This window comes from Globicephala melas, chromosome 9, assembly GCF_963455315.2.
Source record: "Globicephala melas chromosome 9, mGloMel1.2, whole genome shotgun sequence".
Lineage (NCBI taxonomy): Eukaryota > Metazoa > Chordata > Mammalia > Artiodactyla > Delphinidae > Globicephala > Globicephala melas.
In genome coordinates, this window is record NC_083322.1 from 43,584,518 (window position 1) to 43,605,321 (window position 20,804).

The 20,804-nt window shown below is 43.3% G+C and overlaps 2 protein-coding genes across 9 annotated transcripts in view; one reads left to right on the forward strand and one right to left on the reverse strand.

Moving 5' to 3' along the window:
* BBS9 (Bardet-Biedl syndrome 9) overlaps positions 1 to 4,355 on the reverse strand; it is a 445,438-nt gene extending 441,083 nt beyond the window's left edge. Inside the window, exons 1-2 of one of the 7 annotated variants that reach the window (XM_060305435.2) lie at positions 3,874 to 4,355; positions 1,525 to 3,688 (exon numbers count right to left, since the gene is read on the reverse strand). The gene's annotated coding sequence lies outside the window, so the exon portion shown is untranslated. The remainder of the gene's footprint in view (positions 1 to 1,524; positions 3,689 to 3,873) is intronic. The other 6 variants (XM_060305434.2, XM_060305433.2, XM_060305432.2 and 3 more) reach the window with 6 other exon arrangements.
* Positions 4,356 to 4,367: 12 nt separating this feature from the next.
* Positions 4,368 to 20,037, forward strand: RP9 (RP9 pre-mRNA splicing factor). 2 transcript variants are annotated; one of them, XM_030857514.3, is made up of 6 exons: positions 4,368 to 4,566; positions 12,312 to 12,342; positions 13,715 to 13,844; positions 16,768 to 16,859; positions 18,773 to 18,834; positions 19,705 to 20,037. In XM_030857514.3, exons 1-6 carry the CDS (start codon positions 4,415 to 4,417, stop codon positions 19,901 to 19,903), a joined length of 666 nt encoding a protein of 221 aa, XP_030713374.1. In that variant the 5' UTR covers positions 4,368 to 4,414; the 3' UTR covers positions 19,904 to 20,037. The 2 variants fall into 2 exon arrangements, with proteins under 2 accessions (XP_030713374.1, XP_030713376.1); XM_030857516.3 differs by having other exon boundaries at positions 4,539 to 4,566; positions 12,239 to 12,342.
* The last annotated feature ends 767 nt before the right edge of the window (positions 20,038 to 20,804 follow it).

Below are 20,804 nucleotides of genomic sequence, written 5' to 3' on the forward strand. Positions count from 1 at the left end.
AAGACTAGGCTCAGATGGTAAATTCTACCAAATATTTTTCTTAATTAACATCAATTGTTCACTAACCTCTCCAAAAAATAAAAGAGGAGGGATCACTTCCCAACTCATTCTATGAAGCTAGTGTACATTGATACCAAAATTAGACAAATACAAGAAAAGAAAACTACAGACCAATATCTCTTACAAATATGTATGTAAAAATCCTCAACACAACACTAGCAAAGTGAATCAAGCAATATATTAAAGGAATTATACACCATGGCCAAGTGCAATTTACCCCAGGAATACAATGTTAGTTTAACACCCAAAATTAATTAAGGAAATATACCAAAGCAATAAAATAAAAATCAAAAACCACCTAATCATGTCAACAGAGTCAGAAAAAGCATTTGACAAACTCCAAAACTCTTCCATTGTAAATACACTTGATGGAAGAAATGTTCACATATTGAGGTATGGGGAAGTCATTCTGGCTTATATATGATTTAATGTAAACTTTATGCTAACTAGAACAGCCTGTCTCACAGCCTGTCCATCATGCATTGTACATCTGCTCAAACATGCATTGTACACCTGCTTTAACCATTAAAGAAAAGAGTGCATTTAAAAATCAAAATGGAGGGACTTCCCTGGTTGCGCAGTGGTTGAGAATCCACCTGCCAATGCAGAGGACACGGGTTCGATCCCTGGGCCGGGAAGATCCCACATGCCGCGGAACAACTAAGCCCCTGCGCCACAACTACTGAGCCTGCGCTCTAGAGCCCACGTGCCACAACTGCTGAAGCCCGTGTGCCTAGAGCCTGTCCCCCACAACAAGAGAAGCCACCACAATGAGAAACCCGCGCACCGCAACGAAGAGTAGCCCCCACTCACCACAACCTAGAGAAAGCCTGTGTGCAGCAACGAAGACCCAACGCAGCCAAAAATAAATAAATAAATAAATTTATTTTTTTTTATTGGCATGTTTAGTAAAAAAAAAGTGAGATGCCAAAAAAAACAAAACAAAAAACACAATCAAACAAAAAAACTCCAGGAAACTGGAGTCGATTGCAGGAACTGATTGGGAAAGGAAGATGCTAATAATATCACCTCAGCTCATTGAAACTGCTGTGGTCTGCAAGGTAAAGGGAGAAGGATAAGCAATAATCCTATTGCAAGAAGGAATTAGGGGGTATTAGTACATGCATCCTACTTCAGTCATAGGATGGGAACTGTTTTGACCATTTGCTCACAAGACCTGTTGAAGTGTCACAGGAGGAAAATGCTTGTGCACCACGTGACATTCCTGAAAGGAATCTCTAAAAATTCTTATCACCCTTTCTCAAAAATGTTCACAGGATCACACACACACATTGTTCTGGCAGTTTCGTTTTGTTTTGTTTTGAATGCAAGCATCCTTCATAAGAAACCTATCGCCCTATATTCCCCAAATTATATGACATCAGAGAATCAATCTGACTAAAAAATAAAACACTGAAAGGGCATTCATGCACCCGATGTTTAATTCTAGACATACTTTCTTACCTGATGCCGAGTCAGGTGGGTCCTGCCCCACCTTTCTTCGAACTCTCCTTCCACCGATTTCCCTTTAAGAACGTCTGCCAGGATTCCAGGGCTGGAACGACGAGCAAGAACGGACGGTGCAGGAAAAAGCAACCCTTACTTCTCCCTCTCGTTCTCCTGATCCAACTTGTTTCACGTCCCAGGCAAAGACAGCGCCTCACCACCTGGCACCACCAGCTCCACAGAGCTGGAGCGATCCCACCAAGTAGCTCCCCTGCATCCCCTCTCTGTCACCCTCAGAGACAAGCAGGAAAAACGGCATCAATCCCGTGGCAGATATCAGGCAGGAAAGAACAGCGGTAAGACCTGCTGCTCACAAAGAGGAGGAAATGATGAAGGAGGCAGTGAGTGGGATGTAGCAGAAAAAGGACAGCAGCGGCGGAAGGGACACCTACCCACTCAAGCCTAACTCCAAGCCATCTCCGCCCTGTTGTCATAGCACTTTACAACGAACGCTACTGCGCAACTCAGCTGAGCCCCGATGCCTTCTGGGGGTTGTAGTCCTGGGTGTCAGGAGAGAGGAAGGCGGAGGATTTTTTTCTGAGTGATGTTTGGAATCAGATTTCTACTGGGCGGAGCTAGAATGAACTACTGCCCGGTCTTCATTAGCAGAGAGAGAGAGAGAATTAATTCGACTCCTCTTTTCTGTTCTTGTACAGTTCCTTGGACGCGGGTTCTGAGGAAGACCCACCTCCCGCCCCCCGGCGGGGACGCAAGCCACGCCCCTCCCACTCCTTTCTCCTTTCCCGCCGCTCGTGGGTGGGGCTTTCCTAGGAGGCGGGGCTAGGGCGGCGCGGGGCGGGGCGTCTGGGTTGGTCTCTGGGGCGGAGCATCCGAGGCCCGAGCCACCCAGCGACCTCTTCTCTTGATCCGAAGGCGCAGGAGGCCCCGTCCATGGATCAAGCGGCCATGGCGAGGGTGAGCGCGGTAGCAAGCGCCAGCGTGTGCGCCCTGGTGGCTGGGGTGCTGCTGATCCAGTACATTGTTACCTTGAAGAGGAAGGAATATGAATTGTGCGTGGGACACCCGGAACGTGCTGTTCTATAACAACAGCGCTGGAAAAACACTACCTGATTGCTTTCCCTTGGTTTTCTTCTTGATTTTGTAGACCAACTTCTTTCTGCAACACAATTACATTTTCTTTGTTTGTAAATCACAGCTTCCAAAGACTATATCCCCCTTCTTGACTGGATTTGGATGTCTTATAAGATATCATACAGGTCATTTATTGGCCCAGGTAACTTCCATCGTTATCGAGCGCAAGTTTGTGTGCCCGACACACAGTGAGGCCAAACAAACGCAAATGTTGGAGCTTGGAGCAGAGAAAGATTTATCGCAGGGCCATGCCAGGAGAACTGTTTGCTCATGCTCAAAAAAAAAAAAAAAAAAAAAACCCTGAACTCTCTGAAGGGTTTCACCAAAGCATTTTTAAAGGCAAGGTGAGGGAGGGGCGTCCCAGGGTATGTGATCAGCTACTGCACAACTCTCTGATTGGTTGATGTTGAGGTAACTGGGTGGTTAATTTAACATTATCAATCCTTAGGTGCCAGAAGGTCTGGGGGCTGGGGCTCATGATCATCAAGTAGTTAATTTCTTCCACTTGTGGTTTTTACCAAATGAAAAACTCAGGAAATATGCATGAGATACTATTATCTGGGTACTTCCAACAGGAGCTATAGCAGAGTATATGGGGGAGGGGTCTATCCTGGAAGGCCCCCACAGGGTCCTGATCTGTTACACATGAATGGCTGAATTATACATTCATGCAACGATTTTAATTGGCTTCATTCTTAGAGGAAGAGGTCATTTCCAAGTTCCAGAACATATATCAGCATAATTTCACATGTCTGTGTATAGCTTCTGTGTTTGTGTTTTCTTGAATAAATTTGAAAGAGCTCTTCACTTTGAGTTATTAACAACTGAATATTTTGGCAAGCATTTCCCTTATGCAGTTATTTTTAATTCCTCTGCAGCTTCTTCCATTATTTCAAGGCTGAAAAAATTATATATCAGATACAGTTTCAAAGCACAACCTAGTTAAGCACCTTACACTTTTGCATCCTGGCTCCATGACCTACTAGTTCTGTTTCCTTGGGCATGTCAGTTAACTCTCGGGCCTCATTATCTGTAAAATAAGGATAGTACACATGGGTATTACGTACAGCACTTATTACGATTTTAAAAATTAAATCAACTCCTATTAAGGGCTTAGCTCAATGACCGCATAAAAAGTACACAGTGTATATTAGCTTTTCTTTTCCATAACCCAAACCTTATCTGAATACAGTATACTACACTGACTATACATACCATGGATCACATGTTCTGGAAAATTGGAGAATTTCTGTGGAAGCCTTGCTTTCTTCCAAAACTAGATGAATCCTACTAACATGTAACGAGCAGCTCCTGTACGCCTAGACACTGGGGGAATACGAAAATTACTTGCACAGGTTTCCCGGCCTTCAGGGACGAAGATCTCGAGGGGAGGCGTCCGACCCGGAGAGGGGCCCAGCCACGCGCAGAACTGGCTCAGGGTCCCGACAGAGCGTCCTCAGCACCGAGACTCCTGGCCGCCGCCAGGGAGCGCGCTCCGGCCTCCGGCACCAGCCGACCTGACTTGCAGGACCCGGCGCTCCGATCAACAACTTGAGGCCGCGCTGGCCTTTCGGCGGCACGGTGCAGGCGGCCGCGGAGGGGACACCCGGCTCGGCCCGGCGGGACGCGGATCGGCAGCGGGAGGGGGCGCTGCGGGGCTAGGCGTGCGCAGCGCAGAGGAAGTACCGTCTTCGCCGCGCCGGCCGCCTCAGCCGCGCCGCACGGGGCCGCTTCAGCCGCGCCGCGCGGGGCCGCGATGTCGTCCCGACCCGGGCGCGACGACGCGGGGGCAGGGGGCGCACGGCGGCCGCGGGAGCCTCCGGAGCAAGAGCTGCAGCGCCGCCGGGAACAGAGGCGGCGGCGACACGACGCGCAGCAGCTGCAGCAGCTCAAGCACCTGGAGTCCTTGTGAGTCCGTCACGCCCGCCCCCGACTAATGCGAGGAATGGGGTCGGGGCCCGCGGTCGCGCGGCGGAGCCCGCCCGGCGTTGGAGACCTGCGAGTGGGCAGGTGGGCCCGTCCCCAGCGAGCCGGGTGCGGGTTTTGATCCCGGGCTGCGGGACGCTGGACTCTCAGCCGCTGGAGGAAGAGGGGGGAGGCTCCATCCCCAGGGTCGTCCCGGGCGCGCGAGGCGGCGGCGGGCGGGCGCTTCTCCGCCGGAAACGACGGTTTTATTCCTCGTGCGGCGACGTCGGTGTCGGTCAGGATTTGAGTACAGGAGAAGTGCGGCTGCGCCCTTGGGTCCTTTCCCATTTCTCAGTTCAAGGGGCTCGCTCTGAACTGGGTAAAATCCCCATTCTTTTCATCTAGTGCTGTTAGCTAGGGAGGAAAAAGCCCAGTCCCGTAACGTGAGTGCGCGCTGAGGAAGGGAAGAAAAAACGTGGGGTGAGGGCCTGGTCCCTGACTCTTCGGGAGGAGCTGTCAGGTAGAAGAGAGCGTGGACTTCTCTCTCGTCCCCAGGATTTTTTTTACCAGGGTTAAGGGTGGAAGCTACAAAGAGGCCAGTTCCAGCTCAACAAGAAAAATTAGGACCAGAGTCATAGATTCTTGCTGGTCAGCGTGGCCTGACCTAGGAGGCACTGTACTCCCCCAGCTACCCGGGAGAGAGTCCAGATAACCCCTGGGAGAAGGGTTGGTTGTAAAGGAGATTTAAACATCAGGTGGAAGGTTGGATTAATGACCCTTGCGGTTCTTTTCTGTGTTTCTGTCGTTCTGTAATCAGCTTTAGAAGTCTGACTTTACTAAGTTTGGTGTTCACTGAGTTATCTGAATTATTTGTTTTAGGCGCTTCCCATTACCTACCTTCTCATGATTGCTGAGACAGCATGAAAAGTCCTTAAAGGGTTAATCCTTCATTATTAACCGCTGGGAGCTTTGGCACAAAATGCATACTTCCTCGTAGCCTGGCCTGCTCTTTTCAGCGTGGCTCTTGAGCTGAATTTCATTTCAGTGGGCAGTGGTTGTGGATTGCTGGCATCCACGGTCCTGGCCCCTTCAGGGCACTCTGGGAGGCTCTTTGTTGCCTGTGCAAGGCCGATGTTGAACAGTGTTCCCTAGGATAAGTTCCGGCAGGGCTCAGCCGCCCTACCCCACCCCCTAGCCCTCAGTATCCTAACTGTAGGATGCCACATAGTTGTTAATACTCTACATTTATTTTGTAGCTCAGAGCGCACTCACAGACATCCTTTTATAACCTCCTTTTGCACATGAGAAAATGCAGGTTCAGCAGTTAAGTAACCTAATAAAGCACACACGGAACTGTAAACTAACAAAACTAAAGAGAAACCGGGGTGTCTGATTCTCAGACCAGTGGGATTTTTCAGTTCAGAGATTTTAAAAGTTCTGGGCTGTTGACATATTTATAGTTTGGCTAGTTCAGAGGCTTCTTTCCTTTTAAATGGAAGTCTGTATTTCCAGAATAATACTTTAACGTAGTTTAAACATTAAATAGTATGAAAAGTCTAATTTCAAAAAATAGTGGTTTGTATCTCTACTCACACTCCCTGTACCTTTCCCTCCAACCAAGGCTTCAATGGGGAAACTTAATTTTTTCTCTGGGATTTAACTATTTCTGAATTATATGCTTTTACTGCTTTTTTTCGATTGAATAGTAAATGTTACCTATTAAGCTCATGTTATAGTAGATGAGGGTTTAGTTCTCTTTCCCTTCCTTTCTTGTCTCCAGCCTTGTATCCCCTCTCAGGATTTCTGTGTGGCTTCTAACCTTTTTTTATTTCTTTAATTGTCATTTTAAGAGAGTCTGGGAAAGGAAGACAGGTAAGTAAGTTGGTCAACCAGGCATGTTAAGTTCCACTGTGGTTTTTTACAAGTGGAATTCAAATCCTTTTGCCACCTGGTATGCCCTCTTTAGTTACCCTCACACTCCTCTGGTCATTTTCTTACACCTGACCTTAATTTTTCTTACTCTTACCATACCTGCCAGGCCCCCAAAGGCATCTGAGTCTTCCACACATGCTGCTGTCCATTTTCCAGCTCTGTCACTCAAGTGCTCCTGGGCTACTGGGCATAACAGAACGGACATTTTGAGTATATGTGGAGTTTCATCTCTGCCTTCCAGCCCCCATAGGGCCAGGCTACAGGAACAACTGGGATGGAGTATGCTTACGTGAAGGACTCTTCCAAAAGAAATCCTACCCCAACACTCAAATACACAAAGAGTATTATTAAGTACTTGGCAAAATAAAGATTTTTTTGTCCCATGCCTATTTAGGAGATAATCTCTTATCAAAATTTATCTTAATTTAGTCTTCATACTGCCCAGGGCAACCTGTCACAATCTGAATGATATAATGGCAAGGATTTACAGATGGCACAAAATAATGGGCCTCCACTAACTTTCTTTAATTTTGAGAATTTATTACAAAGATAATGCACACTTCTCAGCTGTCACAGCACAGAAGCCAAGCTACTCAGTAAACACACTCCGATTCTCATTTCCAAATCTGTTATTTTCAATAGTTAAATATTACCTTAATCTTTGAGAAATATCTTTTTAACATGCTACCTAAACTAATGAATTGTTTAGCCCTAGGAAAAAAATCAACCACATTCCTTTACACTTGTGGAAACAGTTCTAAAATGGACTTTTTTAGGGAAGTCCATTGCTAATAATAAGAGATTTCAAAATGTGCAGTTCCAGGGGCTTCCCTGGTGGCGCAGTGGTTGAGAACCCGCCTGCCAATACAGGGGACACGGGTTCGAGCCCTGGTCTGGGAAGATCCCACATGCTGCGGAGCAACTGGGCCCGTGAGCCACAACTACTGAGCCTACGCGTCTGGAGCCTGTGCTCCACAACAAGATAGGCCGCAACAGTGAGAGGCCCGTGCACCGCGATGAAGAGTGGCCCCCACTTGCCGCAACTAGAGAAAGCCCTTGCACAGAAACAAAGACCCAACACAGCCAAAATATAAAAATAAATTAAAAAATAAAAAAGAAATGTTCAGTTCCGTCACATTTTTTTTCTATCTAGGCAAAAACATTTACATATTTTTGAGGAATATAGATAGTTTGACCATGTTATTTATACAACTCCTATGGCAAAAATAAATTATTGTCGGATTACTGGATATTTACATAGACTTTACCACCTCCCTTCCAAACTCCCTTAAGTCCCAATGCCTAAGACATAGCATTAATGTTTCTAATGAAGGGCTGCTGATGGACCGTATCACCTGCCCAATTTATGCAAATTTCCATTATTCCTCCTAAAAGAGGCCTAGGCCTATGACATGCGACAGCTTTCCATTGGAAAATATTTAAGAATTTGCTTTGGAAATACCATACCTAAAAAGCTTTGTACTGTATCTAAAAGGCTAATTCTACTTATACCCAGTTGTTTATTGTGTAATCTTCAGGGAGTAAATCTTAGAAAGGCCCTGGATTAGTGACAGTGAGGGTGAGGATGGACACTAGACGCCTCCATCATAATCCTTATTTGGAAGAGTGCAGAGATGTTTGCAAGTCCAGGTTGGTACCTGCTATAAATTGGAGGTTTCCACAACCCCCTCCTCTAGTTTGGTTAATTTGCTAGAGCAGCTCATAGAACTCAGGAAAATGTTTTACTAACTGGATTACTGGTTTATTATAAAAGGTTATAACTCAGGAACAGCCAGATGGAAGAGATACATAGGGTAAGGTATGTGAGAAGCTCTGTAGAGTTTCCATGCCCTCTCCAGGTATGCCGCGCCTTCACGTGTTCACCAACCCTGAAGCTGTCTTAATGCCATCCTTTTGGGTATTTATAGAGGTTTCATTATAGGGGCTTGATTGATTCATCATTGGCCATTAGTGATTAATTCAACCTTCCTGGAGGTGGGGCTGAAAGTTCCAGTCCTCTAATCACATGGTGATTTGCTGAGCCTCAGAGGAGGTAGGGATAGATTTGCTGAACCCTGATCTACCACCTCTGCACCTCTGATATACCTCACTGCACCCCACAGGCCTGCAAGTCTTATAACTGCCCAGCCACAAGACCAAAGAAAGAGCCTGGAGATAGCAACAGAGACACTGAAGGTTTCTTGGATAGGGGATCTTATAAGACTGAAGCAAAGTCCTGGAGCAGCACCCCACTGTGTACAGCAGACAGCAGTCAGGACACAGACAGCAGTCTTTGCTTGGGGGGTGGGGAGGTTTACCAGTTACAGTGGGGATTGACATCAGGTTGGCTCATCAGTTACCAGGGAAACCAGCAGAGAGGTGTGTCCCTCACAGCCCCTCAGGTTATCAGCTGTCACAGGGCAGAGGTTTTCACTTTGATAAACTATCCTAATGGAGCTGTTAGCTGGGGCGGGGCAAGCACAGAGGCAGTTATTGAATAAGTTCTGTGATTAAGAGGGAAGGTCAGTCATGCAGGAAGGTGTAGGTGAAGCGCAGGGACTGATCAAATAGGGGATATAAAGAGAGCCAAAGAACAGCCATCTTAGGTGACATGATCCTATACCAGCTCACCTGCATGGGGAAAAGGCAGTGATCCCTGGAGCTAGATGTTGAAGAGTCGCATGGCCTAGAAAGGTAGTAAACCCGGCTGGGGATGATGTCTAGAAAGTCCACTGCCAGGTCTATGCCCACCTCCTCTTAGGAGCAGCTGGTAAATCCCCGTAAAGCTGCAGATCTGTAAAAAGATGTGAGGGTTGGCGAGGCCTCTCTCTTGGGTCCCGATCTTGGCCTTTATGGTGCTAGTGCCTAATCTTGAGCTGCCTCATGAGGCTACTAAGAGCACTAACTTTTCTTCAACAGAAGAGGCAGAAGCCAGCATTGTGGAGTGCCTTTCACATGTTTGCTGTGAACTATTTACCCATGAGGAAATTGAGGCTCTGGGGGTTTAAGTAACTTGCACAAGGTAGACAGCAGTGAGAGTGGATCACAATTCAAAGTAAAATTTTTTTACCTGCAAAGCCCATTCACACTGATTTAGAACTGGAAAACATTCTGGCTGGGATATAGGGTTCTCTGCTCCAAAAAAACAAAACATCTCCTTTATCAAGACAGTTCTAAAGAATGTCTAAAGAGAAAAATGATACAATTTGTTAACGAGTTTGATGTCCTTAATTCAAGGGAAAACAATCCATGGACTGAGAAGTACAGCACTTCACATGCAGTGGAACACTCTTCCCAGGGATTTTGAACAAGAGCGGGTTTTATGGGGCCTCAGGTGAGGCAATTTGGAAATAGGGCACGATTGGCTAGAGGGTCAGGGATTTCCTTATCAGACTAGCACATCGTCTTATCTAGGGTCAGATAAGCTAAATTAAGCTGAGGTGGAGGATGTGACTGGGGTATTCCAGATTTCCTTGACAGTGAGGCATTTCCCATTAGTTCAGGCTGACTTCGGTTTAGATTTGTGACATGAGCTGGGTCACTGGGGAGGCCTCCACTCTGGGGGTCCCAAGCTACAAAGTACCTTTGTCAAGAATTACATGGGTGTTTCTGAGAGGAGTTTCAACTTTATGGCTTTTCTAGATTTCATTTAGGAGTACCCTTATCCCCTTAGTTCTCCCTTCTGGTACTTAGCACTAAGCCTGGCATGATTATTGTTGACTGGTTACTTCTGCAAGGAGTAAGTTTTTAAGTTGAACCTTCAATATCGCCTGAAAATTAAGTTTAGTTTCTCCTAATATACCTGTTCTTTTTTGGTAGGTGGAAATAGCAAGTTGGTTAGAGCAAGAGTGAGGATTTAATTACTGAAACAATTAGAGAAATAACATTGAAATTTTAAAACAAAAATGCAGCCTGTATAACTCTATAGCAGAAATGAGCTCCTATTAGCATATTTTGGGCCTTTTTTCTTTTTTTCCTACGTCCCAAGTAACCTTTGGTTTATCTCTCAGACCTTTATTAGCCTGGGCTTATACCAACATAGGTGTAAGGAAGATGACATTAATTTCATTTTTCTTTTGTAACTAAAAAACATTGAGGCAGTGTATTTGCATGTAAATAAATATAAGTGAAAAATAAAGCTCCCTCCCTCAGGTATCCTATATATATATAATCTCCCTTTTCCCATACACACAAATAGAACCATACCAAGCACACTGTCCTATACACTACTGCTTTCTTTCTTTTAACTTAAACAATTTTTGACTAGTTTGGGGATAATTACTATCTATTTGACTATTAGATAAATGATTAACCATTTTAGAATTTATTATTTTCACTGTACAAAATTCAAAAAATTAATCATCTCTGAACTCACCTTCTGTGTGTAGCAACTTTGGGAATCCCCCATTTCCAAGTTATTGGAGCCAAGATACAGTTTTAAACCAGCCACAGCATCCTGATGCCCTCTCTCAGTAAAATTTCGTTATAGAGGCATTGAAAAGACCTCAGATGTTCAGTTGTTCTGCCTCTTTTTCCAACTACTTTCTTTTGGCTGCATCATGTGACATGAGGGATCTTAGTTCCCAAACCAGCGATTGAACCCGTGCCCCTGCATTGGGAGGACAGAGTCTTAACCACTGGACCACCAGGGAAGTCCCTCCAACTACTTTTCTTTAAGAAGGGGGTTGTGTCAATTAGGCACTCATTTAAAAGCCAGACACCCATGCTATGTGCTGCATAGCCTGCAATGTGTCAGTACTTGAAACTGAACATAATTACACCTGAAAGTAATACAGTGTTATATGTCAATTATATCTCAATTTTTAAATTTCAAAACTGATTTGTTTAAAATGAACCCTAGCATTGGATGCTGCTTTTCTAGATTTGGCATCCATCAGCCTTTTCCAGAAGTTCCAGCGGAGTGATGAGAAGTGGAAATGAGTTGGGAGCACAGGCATGATTTGTATCCTCAGGACCCTGGGGGTCTGAGAGCTCTCTCTGTTGGTGGAAGGGGAAGTACATTTGCACACTATCAGTCACCTGCCTCTCTAGCGGTAGTTCTTCATTGAGTGCCAGCCTGTCGTCCAGGCACCAAGCAGGAGTCCTGCATCCCTGAGTCCCAGGAGGTCAGTAGGGACATAAAGGGCAGTCAGAGAGCTGCGCAGCAGATGGCAGCCCAGCAGCCCACTCTGCAAACAGGATAGGCCAGTGGGGAGGATCTTGAATCCGGAGCTTTTGGGGCTGGGGGAGGGGGAGGGGGAAGGCGAGGTGGGAGGGGGAGCCTCTGGGACAGATCACCCTCCCCTCCTTCCCCTACAACAGGCCCTTCCCTCAGGCTTTGCTCCCTCCCCTCTGCACAGCCCCCACCCTTGTCAGAACAGATCACTCACACACCCCCACCCCCATGAGCCTCTCAGTGTTATGGAAGCTGGAAGTTATGGTAGGTAAATCAACCAACAACTGTAATGACAGGCTGGAACCATAATTCGTTCAAGGCTCTTGTTACCTCACATTTTCCCTGCAATCTCTTGCTTTCCCTTCTTCCAAAAATAAAATCATTGTCCTAAGACACCAAGTTAGTTATTATTTTGGTGATTTTAAGTGCTATATCCCAGCAGGATATGGTATAGCATCAGTTTATTTATATAAGACCTCTGACTGCTAGGCATATTTTATTAACTATGTTAATTATAATATGGTTTTAAGTTCTTACTAAAAATATCCTTTTTATTTTGGTCTGCAGTTGCCTTTTGCTGATTGAGATGTGTTACATTCCTATGAACATGGCTCATGACTGGTGTTTTCTTCCTTTCTAGTTATGAAAAACCTCCTCCTGGACTTATCAAGGTCAGTGTGAAGTTTGTACTTTTGGTTTTTCTCTGAGACAGATTTGACTCAGTGCTCAGACTCAGTCACTTACGAAAAACAGCTGCATAAGGTTTGAACCTCCTTTTATGATAGTTCTGTGTCTTCCCTGCAGATGGCAGTCGGTTCATGCACTTTGGGCTTTGTCACAGCCTGTGCCTTTGCAGAAATTTAATCAGCCTTGTGTCTGTCCCCTAAGAAACCACTGCAGGCCCCCCGAGTGTTCCTCAGCGCTCACTCCCATTCTTTCTGTCTCACTTGTGACTGCATCTCCTCAAAGCTCTCCTGCCCCATGTTCCTTCTCTGACCCCCCCGCCCCCGGTGCTGATTTCTTGAATGTCATCAGCTCAGAGAACACTGGACTCTGAGGAGACGTGAAGCTCATCCAGTCCAGCCCTACCTGTTGCAGGAGTCCCTCCTCCAGCACCCTGGCCACAGTGTCAGTGTCTTTCTGCAGGAGCGAGACTTAGAGGACTTAAGGCCAAAGTAACCTTTTCTTTTTGGTAACTTTCAACTTAAAAAAAAGATTTTTAGAAAACATTCTTCCATTATAAATTTAATATTCGTGGAAACTTGAAAAAATTATTAGGTAAGGGCTTCCCTGGTGGCGCAATGGTTCAGAGTCCACCTGCCGATGCAGGGGACACGGGTTCGTGCCCCAGTCCGGGAAGACCTCACATGCTGCGGAGAGGCTGGGCCCGTGAGCCATGGCCGCTGAGCCTGCGCATCCGGAGCCTGTGCTCCACAACGGGAGGGGCCACAACAGTGAGGCCCACGTACCACAAAAAAAAAAAAAAAAAAAAAAAAAAAAAATCATAAGGTAAAAAAACAGCACCTTAATTATATAGTGCAGTTATTTGGTAATGAAAATACATCTCACTAATACGGCATGTGTGAGATTATAAAACATGACAGTGGCCTTCAAGGTCTAATAATCTATTTTACTCTAACACATTGTTATTATTCCAGGAAACCTTACTTGTTTAACTCTATATTCTGCCTCATTCCACAAAGCTTTTAAGTTAGCAGAAAACCTTTTGTGATCTTAGAATCTAATTTTTGTGATCTAGAATCAATTTGGAGCTCACAGATCAATCCTATGTAAACACTAGTAACTCTTCTCTAAGAACAGCTACTTTGTTTTCATGGTATAGCTAGCTCTTCTAGTATAGTTACTTCCGTTTTTTCTGTCAGTTATGATTTGTCTTTCTTTCTAGCTCTTCAGAGGGTAACTTATGATGACATTGGGATCTCCAGCCCATGAGAAAGCCAGGCAGGGCTGTGTTCTCAGACAGGTGGGAGAGAGTTCCGGTGCTTTTTTTGCCGCACAGCTTACACACTGTTTCCTTTTCAGGAAGATGAGACTAAGCCAGAAGACTGTATACCAGATGTCCCAGGCAATGAACATGCCAGGGAATTTCTGGCCCACGCACCAACCAAAGGACTTTGGATGCCACTGGGGAAAGAAGTCAAAGTCATGCAGTGTGAGTGTGGAAGGGTTTCAAGTAACACCCTCAATACATGCAAGTTATAGACCACTGTTTACAAACAAGTTCACTTCTTTTAATTCATTCTCACCACAGCCCTGCTAAAGTCAGGGCATGATCTCTGTGCTATAGATGAGGAAGCCGCCTTGCATATGTTATTAAGTGTTCTGTGGTAAGAGGCAGTGCAGTGCCTAGACTCCAGGGCTTCTGGCTGTAAGGAAAATGGTCTTCCACAGGGCCGTAGCTACCTGCGGAGTATACGCTTCAGTAATATTCCTGTAACAGAAAGGATATTCCATGTAGAAATGCCATGGGGGACAAGGGATGCATTGGAGGGTGGTCCCTTGGGTCTTACCTCAGTCAGTCATCCTCATCAGAGGTGTTGAGGTTTTATCCAGGTAACCTGAGAGGAGCTCTGGGCCACAGAGGATGGGTCTGGAACAGGTAGAGCTCTGTGTGCACACCCTCCACCACACCAGAGCAGCAGCATCTTCATCCAGCGTAAGACGGAATTTGAAGAAAGGATACGGCTGCCTTTAAAGACATTTTTTTGTACAAAGATTCTTCACGCACATAATTAATATATCGGTTCTCAGCCCCTTTCCTTCATTCCCCTCACCTAAAAGGCGACCACCTCAACCTTTTTTAGGAAGGTTGTTTTGAAGTTTATCCCTATGTATCTATAAAGGTTTTTGGGGGGTTTTTAATTAATTAATTAATTTGGCTGTGTTGGGTCTTCATTGCTGCACACGGGCTTTCTTTAGTTGCGGCGAGCGGGGGCTACTCTTGATTGCAGTGCGCGGGCCTCTCACTGCAGTGGCCTCTTTTGTTGCAGAGCATGGGCTGTAGGCACGCGGGCTCAGTAGTTGTGGCTCACGGGCTCCAGAGCGCAGGCTCAGTAGTTGTGGCACACAGGCTTAGTTGCTCCGTGGCACGTGGGATCTTCCCAGACCTGGGCCCGAACCCATGTCCCGTGCATTGGCAGGCGGATTCTTAACCACTGCGCCACCAGGGAAGTCCCTATCCCTGTGTATCTAGATAACAGGATTACATTCCTGCCCCTTGATTTTTCAGGTTTCTTCATTATCTGTTGACTTCTTCCTATAGAAGACAAGAATTCAGCTCTTTTTTTCTTCCTCCATCCCATCTCATACACATACCCTTCATATATCTCATTGTCCCAGTAATAGTTATATCATAAATTTAGTTAAGTAAACCCTTTGTGTTTATTATTTTCAGAGTTGAATCCCATATTAAACTGATTACATTTCTTTCTTTTTTCTTTTTTTCTTTTTTTTTTAAATTATGGTTAAAAACCGCTCCTCTCTGTGATAGGGTAGTTAGTTGTGCTTCACTTACCATTTTACAGTTCTTTTCTTTTTTTTTTTTTTTTTGCGGTATGCGGGCCCCTCACTGTTGTGGCCTCTCCCGTTGCGGAGCACAGGCTCCGGACGCGCAGGCTCAGTGGCCATGGCTCACGGGCCCAGCCGCTCCGTGGCATGTGGGATCTTCCCGGACCGGGGTCCGAACCTGTGTACCCTGCATCAGCCGGCAGACTCTCAACCACTGCGCCACCAGGGAAGCCCCAGTTCTTTTCATTGACTTGCAAATTAAAAGTGTTTAGTCTGGACCAGAACCAGTTTTACATGAAGTTAATGAAGCTTAACCTTTAGGTTCCCTTGTACCTTCCAAAGGTCTTTGGAGTCCCACCAGTGTAGTCATATGGTTCTTTCTTTCTATAAAAATTTGCCTAAAGAGCCCTTCCTCTCCTTAATTTATGTAAGCGTCAGACTCCACAAAACTTGGATCCATCCCAGATGGAAAAACACATGCACACATAACCCCGTATTCATTGATTTCCATGATCCTAGTGTTATCTAGAGCAGAGCTTCTCAAACTTAGGGTGGGCTTGAGATTCTGTATTTCTGACAAGCTCCCAGGTGATGCTAATCTTGCTGGTCTGTACCGTTGACCACACTTTGAGTAACAAGGATCACCCTTCCTTTAACAAAGAGTTTTGATCACAGATGGTATGGATCCTTCTTGATACCCACACATCAATCCGTGGCATTTAAAATCCCCCCCTTTTTATCATAAAGACAGACATGTGTTTGAAGCGGTCTGCATTTGCATTAAGAGTGCATTCCTTCTTCCCCAGGTGGAAATAGTGGGGAGATAAGGACAGGGGCAGGTCAGAGAATCCCTAAACTTCATTTTTTCCCAATGGTTTCCTACTACCAACTCTCAAATAAAAATATAAAGGGGAAAACATTATTTCCCTGTCACTACATATTTTCAGTAGCTACCAGCGTGGAGCAAATTGGGCTGATCTTACCTATAATCCCTCTTCCTGCTTCCTGACCTCCTTGGTTGGAGTTGCTTGATGCCTGTATAGTTTACTAGGTCTGCTGTAACAAAGTACCACAAACTGTATGACTTAAACGAGAAACTTATTGTCTCACAGTTCCGGAGGCTAAAAGTCCAAAGTCAGGGTGTCCTCCTGAGGGCTGTGAGGGAAGGATGTATTCCAGGCCTCTCTAAAAACCCTGTCTCCCAGTAAGGTCACATTCTGAGGTACTAGGGGTTAGGACAATTCAATACAGTGGGGAAGCAGACGGGATGACACAATTCAACCTGTAACACAGTTAAAAAACAAAAAAATCACACTTTGCTTTTTGCATGGGATTGTTTAGTAAGTACTTGGTTCATTTCTAAACCTCTACGATTAAAGGATACTTGAGGAAGTAATTAGTTTCCCTCTCTTTTCTGGGATCTTACATGGCTCATCCATTAATTATATTTGCTTTTAAAATTGGAATCTAATGAAGAATATCTTTAATATGATCTACTGATACCTTTATCTTGATTGAGTAAAAATGCATTATCTTACAGAAATATATCCCTTTTTCTTTGTTTTCAGGTTGGCGTTGTAAACGGTATGGTCACCGAACGGGCGACAAAGAATGCCCTTTCTTTATCAAAGGCAACCAAAAGTTAGAACAGTTCAGAGTAGTAAGTAAAACCCCAGAGTGTCAATTTACGTTTACTGGAGATGATGAATGTTGGTGAATCAGGCAGTCACCAGTGAACTGGAGGTTCACATAAAATACATTCCGAAAGCCTTTAACCCAAAGTATCTGGTGTTAACTACATCTCTGTTAAATCGAATTTGTGTGAAAGATTAGTTCATTAACAAAAAAATGCGTATTAAAATGTTATTTGCTTTTGTCTTGGGAACAGTGCTTCTTTTTCTGAAGCAGGCATTTTTATCAATTCAGTTAGTTTTTTTTCTTTTTTTTTTTTTGGCATGCAGCTTGTGGGATCTTAGTTCCCTGACCAGGGATCAAACCTGGGCCCTCAGGAGTGAGAGCGCAGAGTCCTAACCACTGGACTGCCAGGGAATTCCCCAGTCAGTCTTTTTTTACTTATGTAAAAAACTCATATTTCATAAATAAAATCAGGGTTCTAGTTTCCCAGTCTTTGTCTAAAGTCTGTATATTTTTCTACCATAAACTGGAAGTGTGTGTATAAACGATGTACCCTCTTTAGATGGCAGTAAAATCAATCTATCATTTCATCACTTTAACAAAGTCACCTCCCAGGGTTAACTCACCATTCAGTAACTGTTTTGGTCAATTTAACTATGCTATTACTGGATATATTGGGATTATCAGCATATCAAACAGGGGTATATAAACATTCTCCAAGGATTTTAAGATATTTAAAATACTGGGTTTTCATTTTACTAATTTACAGAAAATATTCTGGATAAATCACTGCTACCTGGAATGTCAACTTTTACAGTGCCTGTAATAGATAATTTAATGATAAATCTCAAAAACTGAAACATATTCATATTTTTAAAATTTAGGAACCTAAATTCTAAGAATTGATCTAAGGATATAACAACATCAGTATGCACAAATTATTATGAATGTATAAGGATAACTTTCAGAATTATTTATATGATTAGAAAATAGAAACTGAAGAAAAATAGGAAACAACTGCAGTGTCCAATATACAACATAAGTTACCACAACATATAAATCATATAGCTTTTAAGAATTATGTTTTAAAAGAATATGTAATGTCATAGGAAGATAATCATGAAAGCATAAGTGAAAAAGAGAATAGGGTTGTATATATAACATGATTATAATCTTCTGTAAATTATGAATAATGACTGGAAGAACCACACTAAAATATTAACAGTGGATATCCCGGCTGGTAAAATAATAGATATTATTAACTTTATGTTTTCTTTGATATGTAAAAATTTTATAATAAACATACTTTTAAAGATAATTCACATGCCATAAAATTCATTCTGTGTATTCATATTTTTAAGTAATTTAAGTAGCTTTTAATTATACAAATATCATAAGAATAAATTTGCCTTATTTTAACAAAATGGAAACATTACAGTAAGGTTTTTCACAATTGATTTTTCAAGTCCAATCTTGCCTCTCTCCCCAGAGGGAATTTGTAGTAAGTAGCTTGAATATACTTCCAGACTTCTCTTTGGTCATATCCAGTATGTTTTTGTGTACCTATAAATGAATCATTCTTACGCATCATTTCCAAATCACCTGTTTTGCTTAATAATATCTCTTGATCATCTTTCCACATAGAACAAATAGAATTACCTCAAGATTTTTAACCTTGAGTGGTGTTTAATAATGATTTTGCCATGGTTTATTTCCTTATAAAGGCTATGTAAATTATACCCTGTATTTGTATAACTGGAAAATCTTTTTTATAGCCTCCAGGAGTTTGAAATGATGGTAACCCTTAGGAAGGATTAGAACGTATTAAATATAAAATCATACCACACAGGAGGGGAAAAAATTAGTTTCAGTGAAAGAGGGATTTAATTTAACAGTCTATGAAGCCTAACCTAACCATAACCTTCTCTAACCCTCAAGGCACATGAAGATCCCATGTACGACATCATTCGAGAGAATAAAAGACATGAAAAGGATGTAAGGTGAGATTGTCCAGATGATAACAATATCCTCTTAAAGTTTGAAATTATATAGTTAGAACCTTTATAAATTAAAAATTTTTTGATTCCAGTATTAGAGGAGTGGTTTTAGTAAATATGGTACTTTAATTGCAAAATACTTGGAAGACAGGAATAGTCCCTGAAAAAGCCAGTGTGTGGGGAATGAGCAGGCCAGCCTGTTCTACTTGGGTTAACTTAAAGCAATGGGCTTGGCCCAGCCCACTCATGTCACTGATAGTTGACGTTGGCAACTGTAATTTATCTTCTCTAGATCTTCTTTAAAGATCTGAGCTTTTGTTAAAAATTCCTAGACAGGGTTAAAGACAGGGTGAAAAAACAAGAGGACTTTTTTTGGGGTTTGGGGGGTATTTTTTCAAATTGGTGATACTGAACTATAATTATATATAATTATTATATATAATATATATACATAACATATATTCTTCTTCAGATTCTCTTCCCTTACAGGTTATTACAAAATATTGAGTATAGTTCCCTGTGCTGAATTATAATTGTTGAGGAGGTAGATTACTTAGTATGAACTTGAACAGTGGGGGAATGATTTAGGAAAGTATCCATCTGTTAGAAGTTATAATAGTAAGGACTATGGAAACATACAGAAACATTTAGGACAGTGAAAAGAATACAAAATAGCTTGTACACTGGTTACAGTCATGTAAAATAGGCAGGAGTGTAGACAAGAATGGGGAAAACATGCAAAAATAAGTACTGTCTTTAATGAGGTGATGCTTTGTGACATTTTTCACCCTCACTACTGTTCTTATATTTTTATCTAAAAGAATTTTTTACGTTACATTGAATGTATTTCTTTGGTCAATCTTATGTGTTTAGGATACAACAGTTAAAACAGTTACTGGAGGATTCAACATCAGATGAAGATGGGAGCAGCTCCAGTTCCTCAGAATGTAAAGAGAAACACAAGAAAAAGAAGAAGAAAGAGAAGCATAAGAAAAAGAAGAAAGAAAAGAAAAAGAAGAAAAAACGAAAGCATAAGTCTTCCAAGTCAAATGAGAGTTCAGACTCAGAGTGACAAGAGCTTGACTTGTTCAACATTCTCTTCTCAGAAATCAAACACCGTGGCCAAAGAGCAGAGGAATGTGGAATCAGAGAGGAATAGGAGAGAGAGACACCAAGAGAGGAGGAGATTTGGTGTCACAGGTGTGAATTCTCACCTACCTTCCAGTAAAGATGTGACCCCCAGAAGAGTGAGTTGTATCTTGCCAGGTGCTAGCTCTGGACAGAGGCTGATTTCAGGCTGGAAAGCTTTTCTCATTGTTCTCCTCCCTGCTGATCACTGTGGGTCCTGATTCCTTAGAAATGCCTCTGGCAGGGTGGCCAGACTAAGGGAATCTCTGAGGAAGCTCTTCCAGGTGCTGCCACAGCTTCCACCCTCCATGGTGGGGCTACTTAATACCCTTAGATTTCAGGCTTGACTTTCCTCTGTTGTTGAGGATAATAAAAGCTAGTTATTTATTTTTTTAATGTATTTATTTTTTATTTCTTAATGCATGCATGTATGTGCTCCAGATTTAAAAGGTACCTAAGGTTTACTTATGAAAACTCATACTACTTCCTTTCTCCCCCAGCTTACCAGTTCCTTCTCCCAATGGCTACCAATTTTACCAGTTTCTTGTGAAGTCTTCCAGGAATATTGTATACATCGCAGACAAGCAGAGGGCTTTTTTTTTTTTAACACAAGTGCTATACACATTCATCTGCACGTTATTTTTTTTAACTTAACAGTATAAAACTTATTTTTTTTATTTATTTTATTTATTTATTTTTGGCTGCATTGGGTCTTCGCTGCTGTGCGCAGGCTTTCTCTAGTTGCGGTGAGCAGGGGCTTTTCTTCGCGGGCTTCTCAGTGCAGTGGCTTCTCTTGTTGCGGAGCACGGACTCTAGGCACGCGGGCCTCAGCAGTTGTGGCACGC

Bases quoted from the DNA above. Each gene is read 5' to 3' on its own strand.
- RP9 (XM_030857514.3), top strand. From the start codon at position 4,415: ATGTCGTCCCGACCCGGGCGCGACGACGCGGGGGCAGGGGGCGCACGG. The intron at 12,343-13,714 runs GTCAGTGTGAAG...TTTCCTTTTCAG, and splicing joins CTCCTCCTGGACTTATCAAG to GAAGATGAGACTAAGCCAGA. The intron at 18,835-19,704 runs GTGAGATTGTCC...TTATGTGTTTAG, and splicing joins AGACATGAAAAGGATGTAAG to GATACAACAGTTAAAACAGT.